Here is a 26120-nt window from a genome sequence, read left to right on the forward strand (position 1 = left end):
GACTATTAGGGTTGAAAGGACCGCAGTGTTTTTCACACCTCAAGTGCTAATCCATTACTGGGTTATGAAATCTGTTGGTGTTTAGCAATCAGCATTTTAAAAAATGAAATGGGATGAATGAGGAGAGATTAGAAAATATTATAGGATATTACACTTAGTAAGAATGAGCATTATTTCATGCAGCTTTTTTCCCAGTTGAAACTGTGCTTATATTAACTATGTGTGTATGGAAAACTAGAAACATATGTATTTCTTCCTGTGGGTTGCAGTGAAAAAAAAAAAAAAAAAAAAAAAAGCCTTAAAAACACTGGGTTGGTCTAACTTCCTTATGTTGCAGAATGAGAATCCAGGGTTTAAAAGGTCAACTATTTTACCTAAAGTTATAGAACCAGTTTTTGCCATTGCTCAAAGGGATTCTTGGTTAAGATTCTTTTCCACTAGTGCCTTATGACATTGCTGGTCCTATTGGCCTGAAATAGACTGCCTTAGTGAAATGGGGTACATTAGTCTGGGGAAATAGATTGAGTAGGTGGCTGAGAGCATTACTTTCTAAGAAGTGGATTTATTCCTTCGACAGTAGAGTCATTAAAGGGGTTTGACTGGAAAAGAATGACAGGATTAGAAGGAAATTTATGTAATTGTGGTCTGCGGGATGGATTAAAGAGAAGAGGCTGGAGTCAGGGATTCCAGTTAGGAGTTTATTGATGTGGGCGAGCCCAGCGCTTCTCAAGCTTCAGTGAGCAGACGCGTGACCTGGGCATCTGATCCAGTAAGTCTAGGGTGAGGCCCGAGCTTTGCATTTTTAACATGCTCCAAGGTGATACAGATGCTGCTGGTCGAGGACCAAACTTTGAGTAGCAAGGTTCTAGGTAAGAAATGACAAAGGCCTCAATGATGATAGTGTAGGTACAAATGGAAAACGATGTGATAGATAAAAACAAAACAAAAAAAGGGGGCTCAGCCAGAACATGGTGATGAACAGGGCATGAGGAGGGAAAGGACGAGACCAAACATGACTGATTCTGAGTGTGGCTGACCAGGAGAATTAGAGCTTATTCACAAAAAGGAAGGAAGCTGATTTAGAGAGGAGGCGGAGGAGTCCTGTCTTAGACATGACGAGCTCCTTGTTGAGGTGGGACAGCTGAAGGGAAATGGGCAGCAGGCAGCTGAAGAGGAGATTGGTTCTCAGGACAAAGATATACGTTGGCGATGGAGATTGAGGGCAATTGGCACATGGAGTTTGTAGGTAAAGACAAGAGAATGGATGATCAAAAGAGCAAATAGGCAATGAGAAAAGAACTTATGATAGAACTTTTGCCTTCAAGGGATGAGAAGAGGAACAGGACAGCAAGGGACAAAGGGAAGCAGCTTTTAGGATTGTAGAGGATCCAGAAGAATACATTTTTGTGGAAGTCAAGGCAAGAAACTGTTTCAAGGAGGGCAGGGTTGAGAGTGTCCTAAGCACCAGAAATACAGCTGAAAATCATACTTGACAGCAAGGACCTTGTGGATTTGTGAGCGATACACTAATAAATAGTGGAATTTATTTAGGGGTATATGAAAGCACCAAGGAAGGTGTTATCTAGTCAAAGTGTGTAGGAATAGGGAGGAGTTCCCCACAGTAGAGGCAGCAGTGAAAATACTGGGAGGCCGGTGAGGGTATGGTCTCTTCCAGGAACTGAAGATAGTTTCATAAGGCCGGAGTTTAGCATGAACAGAGTTGAGGATTGTTAGAGAAGAGCCCTGAGAGGTAAGTAGGAGCCAAAGCTCGAAAGGCCCAGCTGTGTCTTGCTGTTCCATATGAGGAGCCATTAAATGGTTTTAAACAAGGTGCTAAATTCAGATTTCCTTTTAGTAAAGCTGCCTGTAATGACACTGTGGCAAATGCACTGGGAGGAGAAAAATACTATTTTTTGAAATGTTATCATCCCCTGACCTTACTCTTCCCTGTTTTTTTCTACTCCTACCCCATACTCTCACTTCCTCCAGTCATTGTCTAAATGCTCGTATCTGGTGAGGCTGATGAGGATGGCAGTGGTGCAGATGTGAATTGACGGTGGAAAAAATGGACATATATGCAGTTAATTACTTAGAATCGAAAGGAGATGGAAGAGTCAGTTATGCTTTCTCTGGCTTTGAGTATTTAGGTGGATGATGGTGCCATTCAAAAATAGAAAAAAAAATGGGAGAAAATAGATTTTAAAGGGTTAGAGCAAGTTACGTTTTGGCAGCCAAGCTAGTTCTCTCCTGCCCAGTTAGGGTTTAATTTTCTGTCTTTTCTCTGGTTTCTCAGGATGGTGGAGTGGTGTCAGGCAGGTCTGAATTTGAGACCTTGCCCTGACTCTTTCTAAACGTGGTTTTTCTGTTGTTTTGGTTTGCCTTTTAAAGAGGAAAAAAGGCAAATTTGTGGCTCTTGGTTGGGGGGCAGGAGAGGGGGAGGTTTCTTCACCTTGCCATCTAAACATGCTTTTAATGTTTCCTTGAGCGCTGTTTTTCTTATCTATAAATCAGGGACAAGCACATCTTCCTCACAGGGCTGTTTTAAGGGTTGCAAAAGGTGCTGGGTGTTCAATAAATGTTGTTTTCCCTTTCCTCCTGTCTCTGTCCCTGGCTGGCCACCATCTATCTTTTGTCTGTCACCTGTCTCTATCTTAGTACTATCACATTGAAAAACTAATTTAAAAAAAATTTTTTTTAATTAAAAAAATTTTTTTTAGGGCTGCAGGTATAGCTTATGGAAGTTCCCAGGCTGGGAGTCAAATGAGACTGCAGGCCTACACCACAGCCACAGCAATGCCAGATCCGAGCTGTGTCTGCGACCTACACCATCGTAGCTCGCAGCAATGCTGGGTCCTTAACCCACTGAATGGGTCCAGGGATCAAACCTGCATCCTCATGGATACTAGTCAGGTTCATTTCCGCTGAGCCGCAATGGGAACTCCTAAAGAACTTATTTTTAAGCACTCACGATGGCATCTTTTACCTGGAATTTAAGTTGGTCCTTTATATTGTCTTTTCTGTGACCATTTATGTTTATAACCGATAGGAATGTTTGAATGTTGACATAGATCTTTGTGCTTCGGCAGCTGAGTGATGTGATGAATGGTAAAATGAATACCGTGTGTGTGTTTGAAGCACCAGGAAGAGAAATCATTGGGAAGACTCATAGACCAATGAACATTTGAAGTAGGCGTCTCAAGACAATTTTAACCTTCTTAAATGGCTTGGGACTCTGACGTTGGATCTGCATGGAGCCTACACAGTCACAGCTGTGGGAGGTAAACTCCCCAGGATCCTGCTGCCGTCAGACCATGATGCTCATCAACTTGACTCTAATGTCTTTAAGTCATTGTTAGGTCCTTCCAGGATCTAGCATCTCTGAAGTTCCTAGTCTCCAAGAGGTGATGGAAGAAGTACATTTATCTGCACAGTCCTGCACCTGCCACTTTGCTTGGGTCCCCAGGAAGGCCGCAGCTGGCCCATTCTTTTCAAAGCTTCTGAAACATGTTCTCAGTTGGCACGGGTCTTTGTACACACTAATATTGGAGTTTGAATTCTCAGTTGCCAGTTGCGTTGGAAAACGGTGACAGACACTTGGAATACTAAGCATTCTTATTTTCTCTCTTTAAGCTTCTATATTGATGGGAACCTAATGATCTTTTGGGTTTTGTGCCTTGTAACCACATGCAACATTTTAACATGTGGGCCCAGAATGTATTTTTCCTGTTGTTACCCCTCTCCCCCCACTTTTTTACTTCTCTTACTATTTATTCCTTACTCTCTTTTGATTTTTTTTTTGGGGGGGGTCTAATTTATTTTGGTATCTTTTCCCTCAGAATCTATACCGTATATTTCCCTTGTTTTCACTTTGAACTTAAGACTTTAAAAATAGGTTTAAAAAGATAATGGTTCCTTTATTTCCTAATACCATCTCAGGATATATTTCCCAGTCTGGTCTCCCTGTGTTCTGTTTTTAAAAGGTTTTTATATCAGAGAGCCTGGAAAACTTAAGCAGTTGTAAACCTTCGAATATCATTTCCAGGTCAACTTTGATCTTGTATGCCAAGTTCATCAGTGGGAAAAAAAAATTAAATCTTTCACATCTAAATCAATAGCTAGTGTTCCAAAGGAAACTTCAAAGTTTAACTTTAGATTTTTAAGGAAGGGTAATTCCGTCAGTATCAAAGAAGCGAGATGTCAGGAAAAGCCAGAATCCCTTTGTTTAGGACATGGTCTACTTACTTGACTTTCCTTGTCCTTTTTCTCCTCTTTGAATGTAAAGTCTTCATTTTCTTTTCTTTTTTTTTTTTTTTTTTTTTGTGTGTGTGTCTCTCAAGAGACACTTTTACTATACTCTTTCAGATGACTGTTTTTGATTTAGAGGAGAAACCCACACATAGTGGCTCAAATCTGCTTAGATAAGGTGTTCATTCCTTCCAGCTTTTCATGTTTCAACTTTTGCGGGGCCTGGCATACATCCACCACCAACACGTTCTTCACAGGGACCTGAAACCTCAGAATTTACTCATCAGTCACCTGGGAGAGCTCAAACTGGCTGATTTTGGTAAGTCGCCCCCTGAGTCTCTTTCTGGGCTGTGAACAATGATGCTCTTTGTGTGTACATGTTTAAAGCATCGAGGAGGCCTGGCCTTTGACAAGTGGGGCCGGGGGAGCCTAATGCTTTGTGAGGATAGCAAATCCCCATATACGAAGAGTGAGGCAAGAAATAGGGTGAGACTGGTAGCATCTTTAGGAGCCCATCAAGCCTCAGTCTAATCAGATCCTAAAACGTGGGCGCCCCTACTACCTCCCGGCCAATTTTGAGTGAACTCGGTAGTTTTTGGGAAATGAACTTGGTAGGGTTTCCTAAATCTAGATGGATGTACACATTCCATCAGACTAGATCAAAGTTATCCCAGATGGCAGGAGAAAGAGGTTAATCCCAGACTGTGGGATGGATGCCTGCTGGAATGGAGGCCCCAGGACACCTGTTCCCACTCACCTATGTATTTATATAGATGAGACATTTTTGAGCACCTGAGGCTTTTATTCCCATCAAAGTGATGCAGATATCCCCTGGGTATCACTACCTTTCCATTTTAGCACTTATCACAGTTTATTATTATACATATGACACACATATATACTTATGTGATAATTTGTCTCCTCCATTAGACAATAAGCATTATGAAGGCAGCCTGGATCCATTTCTGCTTATGTTATATCCGTAGTGCCTGGCACCATAGCAGGTGCTCAGCAAATTTTTGTTGAAAAACTGGTTTCGTATAAGCTGAGGAACCACTCATCTCTGTTTGGCAGATGTGAAATGGGGCTGCTATAGCTTCAGCAAGCATTTAGCAGACATTCATTTATCAAATTCCCCACAACAGTAAACTCATCTCATGAGGTGTTTTCCAGCTATAGGTCATGTGATTCCGTGAGATAGATAGTTCACTGACAAAAGTCCTCTTGTTTTGCAGAGGAGTCATTTTCAGAATGACTCATTTAAGGTCCTACCAAACTAACTAATGTGGATGAACAGTCCCCACCCTTTATCTGCTAAACCGAGGATTCCTGGACTTCAGAAATGGAGGGTGGCCCTATTAGTCATGGACTGATCATTCATTGATGTTGCAAAGACCCCAAGTTACAGAGTTGTACATGTGCTCAAAGCTTAACTTTCTCTTGCATAATGGTCTGACCTAAGAAGAGCTTTGTGGTGGCCTCATTGTGTCTTGGCCCCCTCTCCTTCTGTCATGTGGCTCCAGCATCCCTATATCCAGCATCACCCATATTTCGGGGTGACTGTCACCTCCTTCTCACTGTAGCCTGGAGGAAGGAAAAGAGGTACCAATACTTAACCTCTCTGTCAAGTGCACCATCTGGAAGTTCACATATCATAGGCAAAAAGTTAGTTGCCTTGCAATACTTAGCTACCAGAAAGATCACATCTAGCTGCAAAATAGGCCAAAATTTGAGAAAGTCACTTGATAAAGAGGTACGCAAGAATCAGATAGTTGAGTAGCTCTATTAAAAGCACCAAAGTTTGTGCCTTTTTTTTTTTTTTTTTTTTGGCTGCAGCATGCAGCAGCTTGACATGAAATCTCAGTTCTCAGACCAGGGTTTGAACCCAGGCCACAGAGGTGAAAGCACCAAATCCTAACTACTAGATCACCAGGGAACTCCCTGTACATTATTTTCTAAATGTTGCTTACTCTGCCAGTTAGACTCTTTTGGGCAAAATGTATCTCTGTGGCCCTCTAGGAGGTCCCAGGACAATGAGTTCTGTGCTCTCCCCTGTTGGTCAGGTCTTGCTCGGGCCAAATCCATTCCCAGCCAGACATACTCTTCAGAAGTTGTGACTCTCTGGTACCGCCCTCCTGATGCCCTGCTGGGAGCTACTGAGTATTCTTCTGAACTGGACATATGGTAAGAGCTCATGCCAAGAAGATGTGAGTCATCCTATTTGTGAATATTCCTTAATTTTATATTTTAAATACATTTTAAATAATAATTCTAATAATGACAGTCACATTGTGTACAGAAACATAAGGCACTTTCCAATATGTATCTCATTGAATTTTTCCATCATTCTATGAGTTTTTGCAGTTAAAGAAGTTGAGACTCACAGAGGTCTTGCCCAAGGCATCTTCTTTTTTTTTTTTTTTTGGTCTTTTCAGGGCTGCACCCATGGCATATGGAAGTATCCAGGTTAGGGGTCCAAGCGGAGCTGTAACCGCTGGCCTATGCCACAGACACAGCAACATGGGATCCGAGCAGCATCTGCGACCTACACCACAGCTCACTGCAACACTGGATCCTTAACCCACTGAGCGAGGCCAGGAATCGAACCTGCATCCTCATGGATGCTAGTTGGGTTCATTACTGCTGCACCAGGACGGGAACTCCACCAAGGCATCTTCTTGATCCTATATTTCTACCAGTACCCCTCCTTCTAGCTCTTCTCTTCAATCCTTTATTTTTCCCTTGTCCTCATAGAGACATACATATACTCCCAAACCACAGATGCACACATGCACGCACACACACACACACACACACACTCACACACACATGCGTGCCTATCTGCCTGCTGAAAAAACTCAAGTACCAAGATTCTGTAGGCCTGATTTTCATGCCAATTCTATTTCTAGTCAATTACTCTGGACTATGTTATCTTGAAAAAGCCATGTATGCTCTTTGCATCTATGTTTCTATGTTTTAAAAAGTACTGTAATAAACTCTTCCCATGAGGGGCTAAGGGGGCCTATAGTGCAGATGTAGGAACCACGTAGATGCTATCAAGTACAACTGCACTGTTGGAGAGGCTCTTGGATTAATGGGGTGCAGGGAGTGAGTGTGGGCTCTCAGCCACTTGTCATCCTGGAGGAGAGGTGTTATGTTATCCAGGTCTGATTCCTGGAAATATCCCAGTCACTTGCACAGTGACTTTGCAGCCACAGCCACCTCTTCAAAGGTAATGAAATATATGGACTTCTTTCCTTTCCTTAGAAGATGTTATTTAAACAGAAGGCCCTGTCTATAAACAAACAAAAACAACAACCAAAAACCCACCTAAATGGGTACCTAAGCTTTTGATTTCCCAAAGAACTGAGAAAAGTTGAATTTTCCTCCAGTGTATCTGGAGTCATTGATTTCCTGATACCCAGTACCATTTCTAGAAATATCACCTACTAGTCAAACCCCCCCTGAAACTGTCAGCTCTCACTGCTCTGCACTGTCACTTCAAAGGCCTTTAGCGGGCTCTGGCTTTCTCAGCTCTTAATGATCACTTCCTAGTTGTGCTTCCCAGACAGCAAAACTTCTACTCGTCACTTTAAAACTTTGTGTTATTACGGAACGTTTAAAACATTCAAAATATGTAAATACGTACATCAGTGATTCTCAGCCAGGATCAATTTTGCTTCCCAGGGACCTTTGCAGTGTCTGGACATGTTTATTGTCACAGCCGGGGGGCAGAGTGCTCCTGGCATCTCGTAGGTAGGGACTAGGGATGTTACTAAATATCTTATAATGCACAGGCCAGCCCCCCAGAACAAAGGTGTATCCAGACAGAAATGTCAGTAGTGTCAAGATTGAGAAGCCCGATGCAGATGAAGAAGTGTAGCAGAGGGAACTCCGTGAATCCTCTACCCAGTGTAACAGCCAGAACATCATTGATACTCCCCGACCACCTGGGCCGCTGTCCCATCAGCCTGCACCCCCACCCCCGCCATCAGAGGGGCTTCTACCCTGAACTTCATTCCCTTACCCTTTTTTTATAATCAGCTTTTTATATTTTTAAGGTATTTTCAAAACATTATTTTACCTGCTTTTGAGTTTTTATAAAAACAGTATTATATTACTTTTAGTCGCTTGTGATTTGCTTTTTTTTTTCACTCGGTGTGTTTCTGAGACTTAACCGTGTTGATCTAGGTGGATGCACTTTCTTTTCTGTGGATGAACATTTTGGGTTTTTGGGTTTTTTTTGTTTGTTTTTTTTTGTTTTTTTTTTTGTTTTTTTTTTTTGTCTTTTTAGGGCCACACCCATGGCATAGGGAGGTTCCCAAGCTAGGGGATGAACCAGAGCTGTAGCTCCTGGTCTACACCACAGCCACAGCAACTGAGGATCTGAGCCTTGTCTGCGACCTACACCATAGCTCATGGCAATGCCGGATCCTTAACCCACTGAGGGAGGCCAGGGATTGAACCTGCGTCCTCATGGATCCTAGCCAGATTCCTTTCTGCTGAGCCACGATGGGAACTCCTAAAAGTTCTTAAGTTTAGTATTGCTGACCTTATCAGTCTTTTCCTTTATGGTTAGCTCTTTTGTTTCTTGTTTAAAAAATCCTTCTCAGCCTGAGGTCAGAATGATTTTATCCATTATATTCTTTTAAAACTTGTAAAATTTTTCCTTTCACTTTAAATCATTAATACATTGGAAATTGACTTTTTTATGCTAATCGATTTTCTTACCCAGTTTCTTTAGTGATCTGCCATGCCAGATCTCTCATATATCAGGTTTCTATAAATGAATAGGTCTGTTTCTGGGCTCTCTTACTCTGTTCCACTGGGGTCAATTTATCTGTCCCTATAGCAGTGTCCCACTGTACTATATTTCTATAGCTTTATCATAATACTTGATATTTGCTAGAAACATCTCACCACTTACTTCATCTTCTTCCTCAGAAGTGGTGCTGGCTATTTTTCCCCTTTGATTCTCCATATAAATTTTACATTCAGTGTTTCAGGTTTCATGAAAAAGTCTAGCAGGATTTTCACTGGAATTACATTTAAATTATAGATCACTTTTAGTATAATTAACACCTTTGTAATATTGTCTTCCAGCTTTTATGCACAGTATATTTCTCCATCTGTTCATCTTTAATGCCTTTTTGAAAAGTTTTATAATTTTCTCTCTAAGCCCTGACATATTTGGGTAAAAGTTCTTGTTAGGTGCTTTTCTGTTGTGTATTGTTTCTTTTGGTTCTTGCATATGGTAATTTTTTTCCATGCATGATTAGCTGTTTTTGACAATGATATGCTAATTCTCCTTGGAATTTTATTTGTGGATTTTTTTTTTTTTTTTTTGAGGGCTTGAATGAGGTGTGTTCTCTCAGAGAGGATTTGTGTTTGATTCTGTTGGGTACATGTTTTTAAAATGAAATTTATTATTGTATTTTATATGTATTGGTTTGCTACTCAGATATTGACTTCTTCATACCATTCCCTACTAAAAAGAACTAGGGAGTTCCCATTATGGTGCAGCAGAAACCAATCTGACTAGGAACCATGAGATTTCAGGTTCAATACCTGTCCTCGCTCAGTGGGTTAAGGATCCGGCGTTGCCATGAACTGTGGTGTAGGTTGCAGATGTGGCTTGGATCCTGCATTGCTGTGGCTCTGGTGCAGGCTGGCAGCTGTAGCTCTGATTAGACCCCTAGCCTGGGAACTCCCACATGACGAGGGTGCGGCCCTAAAAAGCAAAAAAAAAAAAAAAAAAAAAAAAAAAAAAGCAAAAAAAACGCAAAAAAAAAAGAGAACTAGGACTTTTTAGAGAAATGGGCAGTTCTAAAGCTAGGGCAGGGCACGTGTAATGAGAACCAGGCACATCTTGGTAGGCCAAGACATTTTTAACAAAATGACCCAAAAAATGATGGAAGTATGTCGATAGAATGTGGGAAGCACCTTGAAGAGAGTCCCAGTGGCCAAAGCTGATGCATTCTGAGCATCCTAGGAAATAATGAGAATAATGTATTATAACGTTGAATAATATAAGAAGACATAAGTCCATACTGAAGAGACAGAGGAAGACAGGTAGGAAAGAAAGCTCCTTTTTACAGTAGAATGGCAACTAATAACTGGAGAAGCGATGATGGAATTAGAAAATCACTGCTTTCCAATATAGTAGTAAATGGTTGGAACACAAATTCTCAATGCTAAACTAGAGAGGAAGGTTTGATGAGGAATGAAAATTTGTTTATATAGTCTCAAAGTACCTCTCTACAAATTTCATATTAATTGCAAAATAAAAATACTAATTTATAATAGAGAATTTAGCAGACATCATCTTAACCAAGTGATTAGTTTTATTAAAAATGAGACTGTTTGGCAGTTCCCACTGTGGTGCAGCAGATTAAGAACCTGACTAGTATCCATGAGGATGCAGGTTCAATCCCTGGCCCCATTCAGTGGGTTAAGGATCCAGTGTTGCTGTGAGCTGTGGTGTAGCCCAAAGATGCAGCTCAGATCTGATGTCGCTGTGGCTGTGGTGTAGGCTGACAGCTGCAGCTCTGATTGGCCCCTTAGCCTGGGAACTTACATATGCCATGGGCGTGGCCCTAAAAAGGGGGGGGGGGCTGTCTGACCTCATGTGCTTCCTAATATGATGCACCGAGGAGCCAGTATCACATCTGTGGTTTTCCTAAAAAAAAAAAAAAAGCATAACCTGAATCAATCTAAGGAAGCATCAGATAAACTCAGCTTGAGGAACATTCTACAATGTAACTAGACTGTACTCTTTAAGAAGTTGGAGGGGAGGAAAAAAATTTCCTATGTCCTCTGAGATGGATGGATCTGTGAAACAAATTAACAAAAGACAGATCAACCAGAGGAAGGCATACACATTTTTTATGTTAAAAGTTTTATGTGACACAGGGGAAGTAGCTTCATAAAAAGAAGAGCAAATCCCCAAAGAAATAGCTAGGTTTGAAGGCTTTTTATCCAGTTCTGACAAAGAACAATACACTTGTAGAGAAGTAACAAAACAAAGGAAAGGGGTTTCCGGACTCTTTAGGGATGCTAAGTGGGAAAGGTTAATATGTATATGGAGGACCTGCATGTAGACAAGGGTTACTTAGCCAGGTTTGTTTAAGTACATTCTTCTTGGTGCCATTTCTATATCTAGGGATAAGGTTGGTCTCCCCTCCTGAGTTGGGAAGGGGGTGAGGGATGCTTTCACAAGGGACCTTATGCCTTCCTCTCCGGCAGATGTGGAGGGCAAAGAGCTCATCCTTGTGTTTGCTTTTTCTCAGTTGCCCTCAGCTCATAATAATCCTTATGCCAGAGTGACATATTTGGGGATGGCATTTTCTGTTCCCTTACAGAGTGAAGGTTTTAAAAGCAAAGAAAAACTGCCTTTCAGTGATCGTAAAGCTGGGGAGATTCTGGCTGGGAGAGAGACATCAGTCTCATTGTCCTCCCCAAAGCCCCTCAGTAAAATGGCTTGATGAGGGCCGGGGCGGGGGCGGGGGGGGGGAGAAGCAAAGAAAAACTGAGGAAACATTCTAGATTAAAAGAGACTGGGAGTTCCCATCGTGGCTCAGTGGTTAATGAACTTGACTAGTATCCATGAGGATGCGGATTGATCCCTGGCCTCGCTCAGTGGGTTAAGGATCTGGCGTTGCCGTGAGCTGTGGTGTAGGTCGCAGATGAGGCTCAGGTCTGGTGTTGCTGTGGCTGTGGTGCAGGCTGGCAGCTATAGCTCTGATTTGACCCCTAGCCTGGGAACTTCCATATGCCACAGGTGCAGCAGCCCTTAAAAAAAGAAAGAGAGAGAGAGAGACTAAAGAGACATTCCAGCTAAACACAATGCCTGGTGCTAGATTGGATTCCCAGGGAGATGGAGCTAAAGAACACTAGGATAATGGATGGAATTTACATGTGGACTGCAGATTAGAGGGTGCTATTGGATCAATATTAAATTTCCTGATTTTGATAATTGCACTGTTATGTCAAGAATGCTTTTGTTCTTAGAAAACATATATGGAAGTATTTAAGGGTGAAGTCATGGTATCTGCAACTCACCCTCCACTACTTCAGAAAAGATGATAGATAGATAGATAGATAGATAGATAGATAGATAGATAGATAGATAGATAGATAGATAGATAGATAGATAGATGGATGATAAAACCAAAGAGGCAAGATGTTGGCAATTGGTGAACTTGTTTGAAGGATGTAAAAGAGGTCTTCTTACTATTCTTGCAACTTTAAATTTAAAATTATTTCAAAATTAAAGGTTAGCAGAATTAACTTCACAGACACAGAAAACAAATTTATGGTAACCAAAGGGAAAAGAAGGGGAGGGATAAATTAGGAGGTTGGAATTAACATATACACATTCCTATATATAAAATAAACAACGAGGATCTACTTTAGGGAACTATATTCAATATTCAATATTTTGTAATAACTATACTTCAATTTAAAAGTTAGCAAAAAATTGAGAAACATCCGGTGTTTCACCAAAGATAGTGAAGTAGCACTGACTTTGTAAGAAGCACTGGCCCAGTGCATGATCAGTGTTTGTAGTTATTTCCTGTATGTTTGAGAAGAATGTGTATTCTTGAATTGTTGAACAGGTTTTTACATATGGTCAAAACTGCAAGGTTGTTCGTTGTGTTAGTCACATCTTATTTATATAATTTTTGTCTGTTTAAACTATCAGTGAAAGATGTATAGAAATTGTTCAGCATGTTGTAGATTTGTCGGAGTTCTATGCATTTTTGCTGTATATACTTTGAAGCTATTTTCATTAAGTGCAAATAAATTTGAAAATATTCATCATGCCTTCGTGCACTTTCAATCATGCTTTAGGAATAATTTTCCTTTCTTTTGATGTAAATCTTTGAGAACTTTCTTTAGTGTCAACCTGTTGGTGGCAAACTCTTGTTTTTGTTTCTTAAGATAAGCTCTCATCTTTGAAAGGTCGTCAGTCTTGCTGTGGATATGATTCTAGGTTGACAGTGATTTTCCCTCAGAACTCTGGCACTATTGTTTTCCCGCTTTGTCTTCCATTGCTGCTCTTGTGAAGATTGCTTTTAGCCTAATTGCAGAGAATTTTGCTTTTAGCCTTACTGTCTCTCTCTCTTTCATGTGATTTCTCATTTTCTCTGGATATTTTAAAGAATTTTTTTCTTGACCTTCGTTGTGATGCAGTTTTACCTGTTTTTTATTTTCGTTTGTACCTTCTTGGTACTGTGTTAAATATGTATAACCTAAAATTTACCATTTTAGCTATTTTCAAATGTACAGCTGCGTGGCATCAAGTACAACCACCCTCCATCTCCAGAACTTTTCATCATCCCAAAATGAATCTCTGTACCCATGAAACAGTCTCTCCCCATTACTCCCTCCCCTCAGCCCCTGGTAACCACTATTCCACTTTGTCTCTACGACTTTGACCACTCTAGTGATCTCTCCTATTAGCGAAGCCATACAGTATTTGTCCTTCCATGTGTGGCTTATTTTCACTTCGTGTAATGTTTTCAAGGTTCATCCACGATGTGGTTGGCTGGGTTTTAAAGAAGGATTTATTCGGTTGGTAAGTTCTCTTAAAACTAATGCCAGCAGCTGCTGGATTTAGGACTATGGAAAATTGTCACTGCCTGAGATGTTCCTCATGGTCAGATTTTTTGCTGCAAACTTCCAAATATTAAGAGGGGCCCAGGGAAGGAGTTCCCATCGTGGCTCAGTGTTTAACGAACCCGACTAGTATCCATGCAGACACAGGTTCAATCCCTGGCATGGCTTAGTGGGTTGAGGATCCGGCGTTGCTGTGAACTATGGTGTAGGTCGCAGACACAGCTCAGATCTCGTGTTGCTGTGCTTGTGGCTGTGGCCAGCTATAGCTCTGATTCGACCCCTAGCCTGGGAACCTCCCTATGCCACTAGTGTGACCCTAAAAAAAAAAAAAAAGGGGGGGGGCCCAGGGAAAAGCAAATGGAAATCTCGATCACTGCCATGTATCTTATTGTTCTAAATTAACTTTAACAGTGAAAAATGAAATACTGATTGACGCCTCCCAACGACGTTCCTATATACTCCCTGCACCTCCCCAAACCTAAAACTCCTGAGATGGTTTATTTCTCCAGAGATTGCCTGAGGGATTTGATGAATCTTTTCCTCTCTTATGGAGGAATTTGTTCATGCTCAGAATAGAGAAAAGGCTAGGAAGAGAGCCAGAAAAAGCAGAAAACATGTAAGCTGTTTCCTCTCACTTGACTGAAGAACCACAGTTGGAGCAATAAAATGACCAAGTGGTGCATCTCTCCCTTCTGGAAGGAGTCACTGTTTGATGTCACCAGGTCTTTTTTTCCCTCTGCTTGTGAAGCTCCCCTTCATCTACATGGGCTGCCCCAAGGGTATCTCCAAAGAGCAGAAATCCTCTGAGAAGCCTAAAGATAAGTAGAGTAAGAAGAGCCACAGGATGAAGATTTAAGAACAAAACAGAGGAATAAAAGGAAATAGGAGCTGGTTCCCTATCTGGACTTAAATGTTCAGAATATTTCAAGTGTTTGCTTTAAGGCTAGTCTGGGGTGGGCAAAATAGATGATGGCCACACAACCTGGTTAAGAAGCAAATAAAAAATATAAAAGCCACATGACCTGTTTACAAAGCAAACAAAAAACAGTTCCAAAGAGTAAATGAAATAAATAGGAAGATGAAACATGTAGTTTTTTAAAAAATGATGCTTACGCCTAAAAAACATCTTTCTTCTTTCAAACTTAGAGTGCAAAGACTTTTTTCTTTCTGATGCAGATATTTATGGTACTTATAGATATCCCAGGTGCTGAAATGTAATTGATTTAGGGATTTTGTTTGTCTTGTAAGTGTTCTAAGTGCTTTGCATGTGTGCACACACATGAATGTGTGCGTGCATGCCCACGCGTGCACACACACACTCTCTGTGTATAAATCCTTAGACTCTACATTGTTAGGTGAGGAAGGTTTTAACCTGCCCCTGAATGAAGCTTAAAAACGAAGACTCAGAGTTTCCTCTGTGGCACAACGGGATCGGCAGCAGCTTGGGAGTGCTGGGACGCAGGTTCAATCCCTGGCCCAGCACAATGGGTTAAGGATCCCGCATAACCACAGCTGCAGCTGAGGTGGAGACTGCAGTTTGGATCTGATCCCTGGCCCAAACCCCATATGTCCCGGGGCAGCCAAAAAAAAGGAAGACTCAAGAGAATGCCTGTATGGCACCAACCATACAAATGCAAATGGGAATTTTAACCAAATATTAGCATTTTATTCCTTAATACCAGCATCTTGTGTTACTTTGTAGTACTTGCATGATGGCCTTAATGTCCAGCTTTCTCCAATATATTTTACATAATTCTGTACATTGTCCTAGTGGTGTAGAAGATGGACACTAAGAAATTGTGACACAGAAAGGACTTCCTTCTCAGATCCCCACAGCCACCAGTATGAAAGGACAGGAAAAGGCAACACACTTTTTTTTAGGTGATGAAAGCCTTCTGAGGGGAGGGGGAAGAGTGGACTGCAGGTTTAAACCTAGCAATGCCTATGGTTGGAACCTTGTATAAAATGCCATCAGGCCTTCTAGTGACTTGTGAGCCCATGGGGTTTCTGGAAGGTGTTAGGGTACAAGTTTTCAAAAACCAGTATAGGAGTTCCCGTCGTGGCGCAGTGGTTAACAAATCCAACTAGGAACCATGAGGCTGCGGGTTCTATCCCTGGCCTCACTCAGTGAGTTGAGGATCTGGTGTTGCCATGAGCTGTGTGGAATAGGTCACAGACGTGGCTCGGATCCCATGTTGCTGTGGCTGTGGTATAGGCTGGAGGCTACAGCTCCAATTAGACCCCTGGCCTGGGAACCTCCATATGCTGTGGTGTGGCCCTAGAAAAGACCAAAAAAAAAAAAAGACAAAAAACAAACAAACCAAAAACCAGTACATTTCCATTTCTGTTTTGTATCAGTGAATAAATAATTTGTATACACATAGATGCATAAATATATATGTGTGTATGTATATATATATGTGTGTGTATTTTTTTCACTTCAAAATGAAGTGGTTTGAGACCTTCCAAAGACACTTAGAGAAGGCATGAGGGGAGGTGGGTAGAGACCCTTTGATGGTATTCACCCGCCTCGGTGTTTCTCCTGTCTTATCTCACACTTTACCATTGCTTACAACCAGAATATTCTTTTTAAACATTTGACAGTTTTCTTTTACTTTTATTATTTTCCACATGTTTTACTTGTACCTTTTGTATCTGTTGTTTTAAAGACGAGAAGCAAAAAGAACATGAATACTTAAACACAAGCTAATAAGGAGGCTTAATTAACATGACAATAATTTTTAAAATTCCCTTGAAGATACTATTTACCAAGTTTTTTTTTTTTTCCCCTGCTTTTTAGGGCCGCAGCTGCAGCACATGGAGGTTTCCAAGCTAGGAGTCCTTTAGGAGCTATAGCTGCCAGCCACAGCAACACCAGATCTGAGCAGCGTCTGCAACTACAGCTCACGGCAATGCCAGATCCTTAATCCACTGAGTGAGGCCAGGGATTGAACCCACAACCTCATGGTTCCTAGTTGGATTCATCTCTACTGTGCCACAGCAGGAACTCCTATTTGCCAGATTTTTAAGTCACATTCGTCTGATCAGAATACTTGTATCATATATCAAGATGACTCTTGTACATAAAAAATCAGTAAAAAGAAAATGTGACAGCCATTATATCCAAATTAGCTTTTTAATAATTGGGAATAAAGACGACCCATTGTTTAAAAGGAAAAACCTACTGGACCAGACCGGATCAGACCAGATATGACCGGACCAGATGGAATAGACCAGAAACGACTGGATCAGACAGGACCAGACTGGATCAGAACGGATCAGACCAGATAAGACCGGACATGACAGGCATGACCGGACCAGACCTGACCAGACCAGACCAACCAGACCATAAATGACTGGACCAGACCAGACCAGACAAGACATGACCAGACCAGACCAGACCAGACATGACATGACCAGGCCAGACCAGACACGACCAGACACAACCAGACATGACGACACCAGACCAGACCAGACAGGACCAGACAGGACCAGACACCACCAGACCAGACCAGACAAGACATGACCAGGCCAGACCAGACCAGACATGACATGACCAGGCCAGACCAGACACGACCAGACACAACCAGACATGACGACACCAGACCAGACCAGACAGGACCAGACAGGACCAGACACCACCAGACCAGACCAGACAAGACATGACCAGACCAGACCAGACCAGACAGGACCAGATCAGACCAGACCAGACATGACATGACTAGGCCAGACCAGACACGACCAGACACAACCAGACAGGACCAGATACCACCAGACCAGATCAGACCAGACCAGACAAGACATGACCAGACAAGACCAGACCAGACAGGACCAGATCAGACCAGACCAGACATGACATGACTAGGCCAGACCAGACACGACCAGACACAACCAGACAGGACCAGATACCACCAGACCAGATCAGACCAGACCAGACAAGACATGACCAGACAAGACCAGACCAGACAGGACCAGATCAGACCAGACCAGACATGACATGACTAGGCCAGACCAGACACAACCAGACACGACCAGACAGGACCAGATACCACCAGACCAGATCAGACCAGACCAGACAAGACATGACCAGACCAGACCAGACCAGACACAACCAGACACAACCAGACCAGACCAGACCAGGCCAGACCAGACACGACCAAATGTTGAATTTTTTTGTCCTGACGACACCCCCAGCAAGTGAAAGTTCACCAGGCCAGTGATCTAATCCTCACCACAGCAGCAAAACCCAAGCCACTGCAGTGACAACACCAGATCTTTAACGCACTGTGTGCACCACAAGAGAACTCTAGAAAAACAGGTGGAATGCAACCCTGACACGCTGATTCTGGGGCTACTTTTAGAGTTGTGATTTTTATGTTAATTCTAAGAAATTTAGAGAAATTAAATATGAAATTGCTTTTAAATGGATTTCTCTGGAAAGGGGTGATGGCGTGGGACACTGGTAGTGCCTAAAGCATTTGCGCTAAAACTAAAATGTTTAGGTTCCAACACTTAATTCGATGTGTTGCACAGAAATTTTAAAAAAAAACAGAAATCTCAAAATAAATAAATAAATAAATAAAAGGAAAAGCCTACCTGTAAGACACAATCAGATGTCTTTTATTTATATGTATACAAATTCTAAGACTAAGCCAGTAGTTTATTTTACATGCAAACCAAATATTAGGTCATGAAAATAGTTTTTGACAGGAAAAGATAGTTAAATTTCAATCTTTCTTTTAATACATATTCTGTCTCCAAACCAGACACAATATAAACATTATTCTTAAGCTTGTTTATCAAGAAATCTGCTTTCTTCTACACAAAGTAAATGAAATAGTATGTGTGTATACAGATGGAAAAAGTAAAAATTTATCATGTAATAAATACATATTAAAATATTAAAGACCATTTTAAAAATGAACTTCATAATGTTTAATAATAGGATCATCTATAATAAAATCTTTAAATTTCCTTCTTTAGCATGTAACACAAAAATGTCTAGATGATTGAGGGAATTTGCACAATTATGTGTTATGGTGAAAGGGATTTGGAGTAAAAAAAAAAAAATTGAGAATCGTTAGACCGTGGAGATAATCTCTGTAATCAGTATCCCGAATCATTTTTATCACTCAGAATGTTTATAAGAGTAAAAATGTGCGTTATTGGAGTTCCCATTGTTGTTCAATGGGATTGGCAGCGTCTCTGGAGCACAGGGATGCGGGTTCAACCCCCAGACCAGGACAGTGGGTTGAGCATTGCCGTGTCTGCAGCATAGGCTGCCACTGCAGGGATCTGATCCCTGTCCTGGAGTTCCGTATGCCGAAAAAAGGAAAAAAACAAAAACAAAACAAAGTAAATGAGCATTATTGGCAAAATAAACCTCACTCCTTACTGTTCCTCAGGAATTATCCTCCAGTTTAACTAAATAGGAAAGAAAATTGATATTTCACCCTTTTTAATCTATTTTGAGATGTGCATTCGATGTGAAATCAGGATCATCTTACAATCAGTAGTATCTTACAATAGCCGTCAGCCATGCTGCAGTTGTGACTGAGTTTACCATTACACATGTGTGAGCATCAAACGTGCCAGCATCAAAAACTTGTAGAGTGGGTGTCAGTGACTTGGAAGACAGGAGAGCTTTTTTTTTTTTTTTTTTTCCTTTAACCTCTAGAAACCAAATGGTTGTGGAGAAGTGACTCAGAAGTGTTTAGCAACATTCTTGAAGCTGGAGTCAAAAGTAGGCTATGTAATTGCAAGATCAGCTTAGGAGCCCAGCTCCAATGACTCTTAGTTCTTTTATGGATTATTTTAAGAAATGCTGCATCATCAAACTCCTGGACTATACCATCAAAAGATGATACCATGTAGTTCCTGTCATGACTCAGCAGTAATGAACCTGATTAGTACCATGAGGACTCCGGTTTGATCCCTGGTCTCACTCAGTGGGTTAAGGATCTAGTGTCGCCGTGAGCTGTGGTGTAGGTCACAGACGCGCCTCAGATCCAGCGTTGCTGTGGCTTCGGTGTAGACCGGCAGCTCCAGCTCCCATTCAACCCCTAGCCTGGGAACCTCCATATGCCATGGGTGCAACCCTAAAAAGAAAAAAAAAAAAGATGATGCCATGGATCAGCATAGACATCAAAGAGTTGGAATCAAAGGCTAAATGTGAAAAACTTTTAAAAATACCTAAACCAGTTTCTTTCACTTATTATTCCTTTTTTTTTTTTTTTGCATGTAAAAGTATGATATATGAGGAAATAACCTGTGTAATGAAATTTGTAACAGCCCTTTCAATAGGTATAAAATAAACATTCTGGTCATATCATAGTTTAACTTATGGATTTTTTTTTGTCTGTTTCTTTTAAAGTACCTACAATAATGATGCTTCTTAAGATGATAGCACCTTAGATTCAGTGAAAGAAAGTTCAGTACTTTCTTCTTTTTTCACTAAATAGATAATGAGCTTGAATGAGCTGAAATGTTTGCTATGTATCCATTGCATCCGTTGCATTCCATTTTAACAAAAAGCGGCAGGCTGTTCTTATTTTTGTTTAACATGGGAGCTTTTCTTTGCCCAAGACTTTTCATGGTATGCGGCTCCTGTTTAATTGTTCTCAAAATATTTCTTGGAAGGAGAAATGCTAGTTTTGCATGCATGGTTTCCTTGAAAGTATCGGATTGACTCTTATTTCCTTTGTTAGGGGTGCAGGCTGCATCTTTATTGAAATGTTCCAGGGTCAACCGTTGTTTCCTGGGGTTTCCAACATCCTTGAACAGCTGGAGAAGATCTGGGAGGTAAGAGAAGAATTCCTCTCAGTAAGAAAAAAATATATGCATTTCAAACTTTGAACCAAATTTGCCCTGGGGAAGAGTGAAACAGTCCATCTGCTTTGAGAGATTCAGCCATATTTTAAGGTTGTGGAAACCATGGGCTTTGCCAGGGGCATGAGCGCCTTGGGAATGAGAGATCAGGAACCCCTTGCTGTCCTGTGGCAGCGCATGAATCCACCTGCTCCCTGTGATGATCAGGCTCTCAACCTCCCAGGGCAACTTCTGCCATTACTACTTAAACCCACCCCTGCCTTGCCATCCCCAGCTCTAATTCTACCATGTAAGTTGGCCCTGGATCTTTATCATCCCAAGACAAGAGAGTAAATTTTCATAGAACCCTAATAAAACAAAGGCTTCCCATGTTCCATCATATTCCTCCAAAACGAAATTCCTAAAGTGATAAGGTGTTTTTGTGCGTATGGTTCCATTTCTTTATTCATTATTTATCCCTCCGTCATTTGCATCATTATTTACTTTGTTTTTATGTCCCTGATAGCTTTTACGCCATGTACTACAGTCATTAATATATTGCTCTTTTTGATGATTTTTTAATTGTGGTTAAATATATATAACATTAAATTTACCATTCTAGCTATTTTTAAGAGTACAGTTCATAGCATTAAATGCATTCACATTGCTGTTAAACCATCACACCACTATCCATGTCCAAAACTTTTTCCTCCTCACAAACAGAAGCTTTGTATCCATTCAATCAGTGCCTCATTTACCCTCCCTCCAGCCCCTGGTAACCTCACATCTCCCTTCTGTATCTATGAATTTGCCTATTCTAGGTTCTCATATAAGTGGAATCATACAGAATTTTGTCCTTTGTGTCTGGCTTGTTTCACTTAGAAAAACATTTTCAAGATCCATCGATATTGTAGAAGTGTCACACACAGTGCTTTAAACTGGGGTGGCCAGGGCAGGTATCATTTATATCCTGGATTCTGCTCCCTTTTTCTGCTTCAGGCAGGTTTCTAGAGCATTCTTGCCAACAGCCTCCCAGTCAAGTATCTTGGGAAATACTGCCAGAATGGGCTTTTTGTGTGCAGGTGAAAAAAACTTGTCTTTTTCTCAAACTCCTTTATGATTCCAATTTAGTAGCCCCAAACATTTTGGCTTTCCACGAATGGTATAAAATTTTCATTTTGGAATTGCGTTTCCACTGTGGAGTAACTTCATTTATTAAAAAAAAAGTTGAGTTTATCTTTAATATACACATGGAGGTGAGAAAAATCCTTAGGGAATAGTAAGAAAAGGGGAAGAATTAGTTGCTAGTGTATGGAGGGCCATTGGCTCACCTTTATGAACATATTCTGTGCAAACTGGTCTAGTGTTACAGATACATGACCAATAAAATATTGTGATTGGTGAATTTTAAAATAAAATGTGCTTTGTGAAATTAAGACATTTTATAGAGACTAATCATTGCCATTAAGCTTTCTTTTGGAAACCTAGTAGGGGATCATAGGAAAAGTTTGGGAAGCATTCACAAACTAAACATTTTTCAAGCCAAAATATTTTTCTTCTCAAAATTCTCTTGCAAGACAGACACATGCTACTTTCAAAAAGCATCATTGGGAGGTTCCACTGTGGCTCATCAGGTTAAGAACCTGACTAGTATCCATGAGGATGCAGGTTCGATCCCAAGCCTCGTTCAGTGGGTTAAAGGATCCAGTGTTGCCGCGAGCTGCAGTGTAGGTGGCAGATGCAGCTCAGATCTGGTGTTGCAGTGGCTGTGGTGTAGGCTGGCAGCTGCAGCTCCAATTCCACCCCTAGCCTGGGAACTTCCATGTGCTGCACGTGTAGCCATAAAAAGCAAAGTAAAAAGCATCGTGGGAGGCTGTAACCATCATCTAAGCTGGAGGCAGCCTCATGTAATTAATGGCTTTAGAATTGTAAGACCCGGATTTGAATTCTAGCCCCTTTTAGCTAAATGAACACGTGAAGGTTATGTCGTCCCTCTGAGCTTCGGTTTCCTCATTTGTTAGGTGGGGCCGGTGACAACGACTTTCTAACCTTGCTGTGAGAATTTCCTAAGATCAATGCAAAGCAAGCTCCGTGTGCCATAAGTGCTTGATAAATGTTTGTTGTCTTTCTCTCTCAGAGAAATGATTATCGCAGAGATGGTTCAAGGACCAAACTGTTCACAGGCATTTCCTCATATTTAACCTAATTGTTCTGTTCTTCCACTTCGTATTGCTTTTTATCCACAATGGAGGAAGCACAGTTAAGCACTGCTTAAACCTGACCTTGCCGGGATCTTGTACACATTTGAAGTTTTTCCTAGTCATTTAATCAACAAACAATACTTGTTGGACATTCATCATATAAAATACACCGCAAGGTCTTGTAAGACATTGGAAGGCATGGAAAAGAGGGGAAGAAGAGGGAAAATGTAGGATTTGCGCTTTCAAATGTGGCTCAGTCTAGATGGGGTGATTCATAAAATACAAGTGAATACATACGAAACACATATAAACAATGTATATATGTATAGTTAATAAAAATTATAAATAAAGTATGCTATGAGGATAGTTGAAAAGTTGTCTATAAACTGATGTTCTAACACTCTTTCCGGTTTTTAAGTGATCATGTTCTTCAAAGCAATCATTTTACTGTCCTTTGCATTTAGACAGCTCTTAGAAATCATAGAACAGAAGGAATGGGTTAGATGTTTCCCAGAACCTAATGGCTCTCTAGTTATTGGTTCAAGTTTCCCGGCCTGGCTTTGGTAATTGACAGTGGCCATCTGAAGAATGTTTTAGGTAATTCAGTAAGTGAAAAACTTGGACTTGTATCTGGACATAACGTACCAAAACATGAGCGACGCAGTCAAAACAAACACATCCTAGCAAATCAGTCCACCAGGTCCTGCCCAGGAGGCCATGTTCACGTCTACCTTTATCCTTATCGCACTGCAATAAATCAGGACTTTATTTTGACATTTATGCCAATTACAAGTTTAAAACAAGTAACTATATGAGAAATAACACTGGCCTAGAGTCAAGAGACATGAGTACTGAACCCAGCTCTAATTCCAGGTTAGGAGATAAAGCATGTCTTATAATCTCCCTCCCTGGGTCTCCAGTGTCTTAAAGTGTATTTGACTTTCTGGCTCCATGAACTTATGACTTCTTTGAACAGAGTGTAAAGAGAATGTTGTAGCTTCTATCTTTTTTTTTTTTTTTTTTTTTTTTTGCTTTTTTGGGGCCACACCCTCGGCATATGGAGGTTCGAAGGCTAGGGGTGAAATCAGAGCTACAGCTGCCACAACCACTGTAATGCCAGATAGGAGCCAAGTCTATGACCTACACCACAGCTCTCATGGCAACATCGGATCCTTAACCCACTGAGTGAGGCCAGGGATAGAACCCGCAACCTCATGGTTCCTAGTCAGATTTGTTTCTGCTGCGCCACGATGGGAACTCTGCTTCTATCGTTTTTAATCATCATATTATTCTCTATTTATTAAGTCCCCTCCTTCCCCCCTTATTTATTTCTCAGGTTTATAGACTCGTATAGCCCACTGCTGACTTTCAGTCTGTACAAATCAAGGAGATAGTTCTATATTGCTTAGCTATCATTTGTGGGCACCAAAGGTCAGGTACATTACATCTCATTTTCCCTCTGGTTCCATCCAAGCAGGTGGAGACCACGGTTTTACTATTGCATCTATAATTCTACTCTCTGAGGACAAAGAGAGAAAGTCACCACATTTAGCAATGTGTTATCTTTTTACTACTGCATCCTAAGCAGCCTGGAAACTCAAACATCCCAAATGGCTCCTGAATGTGTATTTTACTAAAAGTGGTCTACACAGATAAAAAGGGAAAGTTATTGCGAGTTCAAGATATTTGATTAAGAATTGCTTCTTCGAAAGCGGTGGGTCTCTGGTATACCGCCCAAAGTCACATTTATCCTGAGATCTCACTCTTAGGAATAAAGACATAATGAGAAATCCTGAATCTTTATTTTACTGCCTTTCTGAAAAGACAGACAGTGTGTGTGTTTACATCTAAAGAGCTCTCATCAAGTAGATCCATTTTTTTAGAAATCTAATTCTTTCAGTAGTATTTTTAGCACATAATCCTGGATGTGGTTCTAAAATCAGAATAAAATAAACTATGCAGATTTTAAATCCATTACTCAACATGCCTTCAGTTTCCATTCCAACAAAGGCAGAAAGCAGCCCCTGCAGCCCACTGTGATTTCAAACACAGCACTCACTCGCTGCCTTTTAAGAGCCTTCAGGGAAGGAGTGAATCAGCAAGTTTTGGTTTTCAGTTGCCCGGTCAGTGAAATGGAGAGTTAGTGATTTTCTCAAGTGAGAATAAATTCAATAACTTTCAAATAGAAACAGAGCATCACATTTCCAAACAGAGGATGTTGAATTTTTGTCTAAACTTTTCAAATCTCAAGCTTCGAGCTTTTAGCACAGTATTTTAGACTTTTGGTATCCATTTTGTTGGCTTTAATTACACATAATATTCGGTCACCAACAGTCCCGGTAACGTGCACCTTGAGAACTTACGGGTGAGGTCGCTGCTTCCTTGATTGCTTTGTCTTCATTATCTTTGCTTTCTTTTCATTGGGCTTTGCCAGGTAACAGAAGATGTAGGGGGACTTGTGGATCTTCCCACTCACTTGTTTACATGCACATCTGTGCAAATACCTAAGATGGGAGGTTAACAAAGTTAGAATCAGCTCCCCCGCCCCTGGTCCTCTCCCACAAAGGAAGCATTAGTCCAGTTGGTTTTTCAAAATGGATTCCAGGATTCTTAGTCTTCCCTCAGGCTCGGGGGAGGCTGATAGGAAAAGCCTATAATCCTCTCAGTCCTCTCAGTAGCTTTTCAATTTGTTTAGGGAATGGATCAAAGAAAGAAGATTCTACTGGGTAGTAATTTTTATTATTATTCTATGAGGGAAAATGGCACTTCAGTGTCTTTTGTTTGAAGACAAGCTTAAGAGGCACCACAAAATGTACCTCTCAGCCAGAGTCCTAGTCAGCAAGCTCGTAGATATTAAGAGGCTTCTAGATTCTTCATTGATTATTATTAGTCATTGGGCAATCGACTTCCTGCCATAACAACTGGGCCAGCATCTGTAGCCAGCATTTTACAAATGGATTCACTGAGCTCTTTCTATGAGATATGCTTCTAGAAAGACTTAAATTGAGGTGTGTTTCTAAGAAGAGTTATAGTGTAGTGGTGTATCAGAGCTACTAGTGTTGTACTAATATTTCACAAAAACAATATTTTAGCTGCCAGGCGTAACTGACATTAGGCTTTTATGGATTATTTTAGAAGAACGGTAAGATTATGCCTACAAGAGAACTTGCAGTAACAGCACCACCCAAAATCAGAAAAGTGTTTTGACTTGATACTCCAAAAGACTTTTCGTATTTATTAAAAACT

General features: G+C 40.9%; 1 protein-coding gene across 15 annotated transcripts in view; it reads left to right on the plus strand.

Annotated features, from left to right (window-relative positions):
• CDK15 (cyclin dependent kinase 15) overlaps positions 1–26120 on the plus strand; it is a 105298-nt gene that overhangs the window by 37584 nt on the left and 41594 nt on the right. For 14 of the 15 annotated variants that reach the window (XR_002339420.2, XR_014828895.1, XR_014828894.1 and 11 more), the window contains 3 exons: positions 4441–4564; positions 6309–6429; positions 20574–20667. Coding sequence is in view for 9 of the 15 variants with exons in the window: in XM_084998373.1 (XP_084854499.1) it covers positions 4441–4564; positions 6309–6429; positions 20574–20667 (339 nt within the window). In the remaining 6 variants the exon portion in view is untranslated. The remainder of the gene's footprint in view (positions 1–4440; positions 4565–6308; positions 6430–20573; positions 20668–26120) is intronic. The other variant, XR_014828898.1, reaches the window with a different exon arrangement.

This window comes from Sus scrofa, chromosome 15, assembly GCF_054392235.1.
Source record: "Sus scrofa isolate SSC_HxYL_T2T_F1_AM1 chromosome 15, Sscrofa_HxYL_maternal_Yorkshire_Landrace_v2.0, whole genome shotgun sequence".
In the NCBI taxonomy this organism is placed as follows: Eukaryota; Metazoa; Chordata; class Mammalia; order Artiodactyla; family Suidae; genus Sus; species Sus scrofa.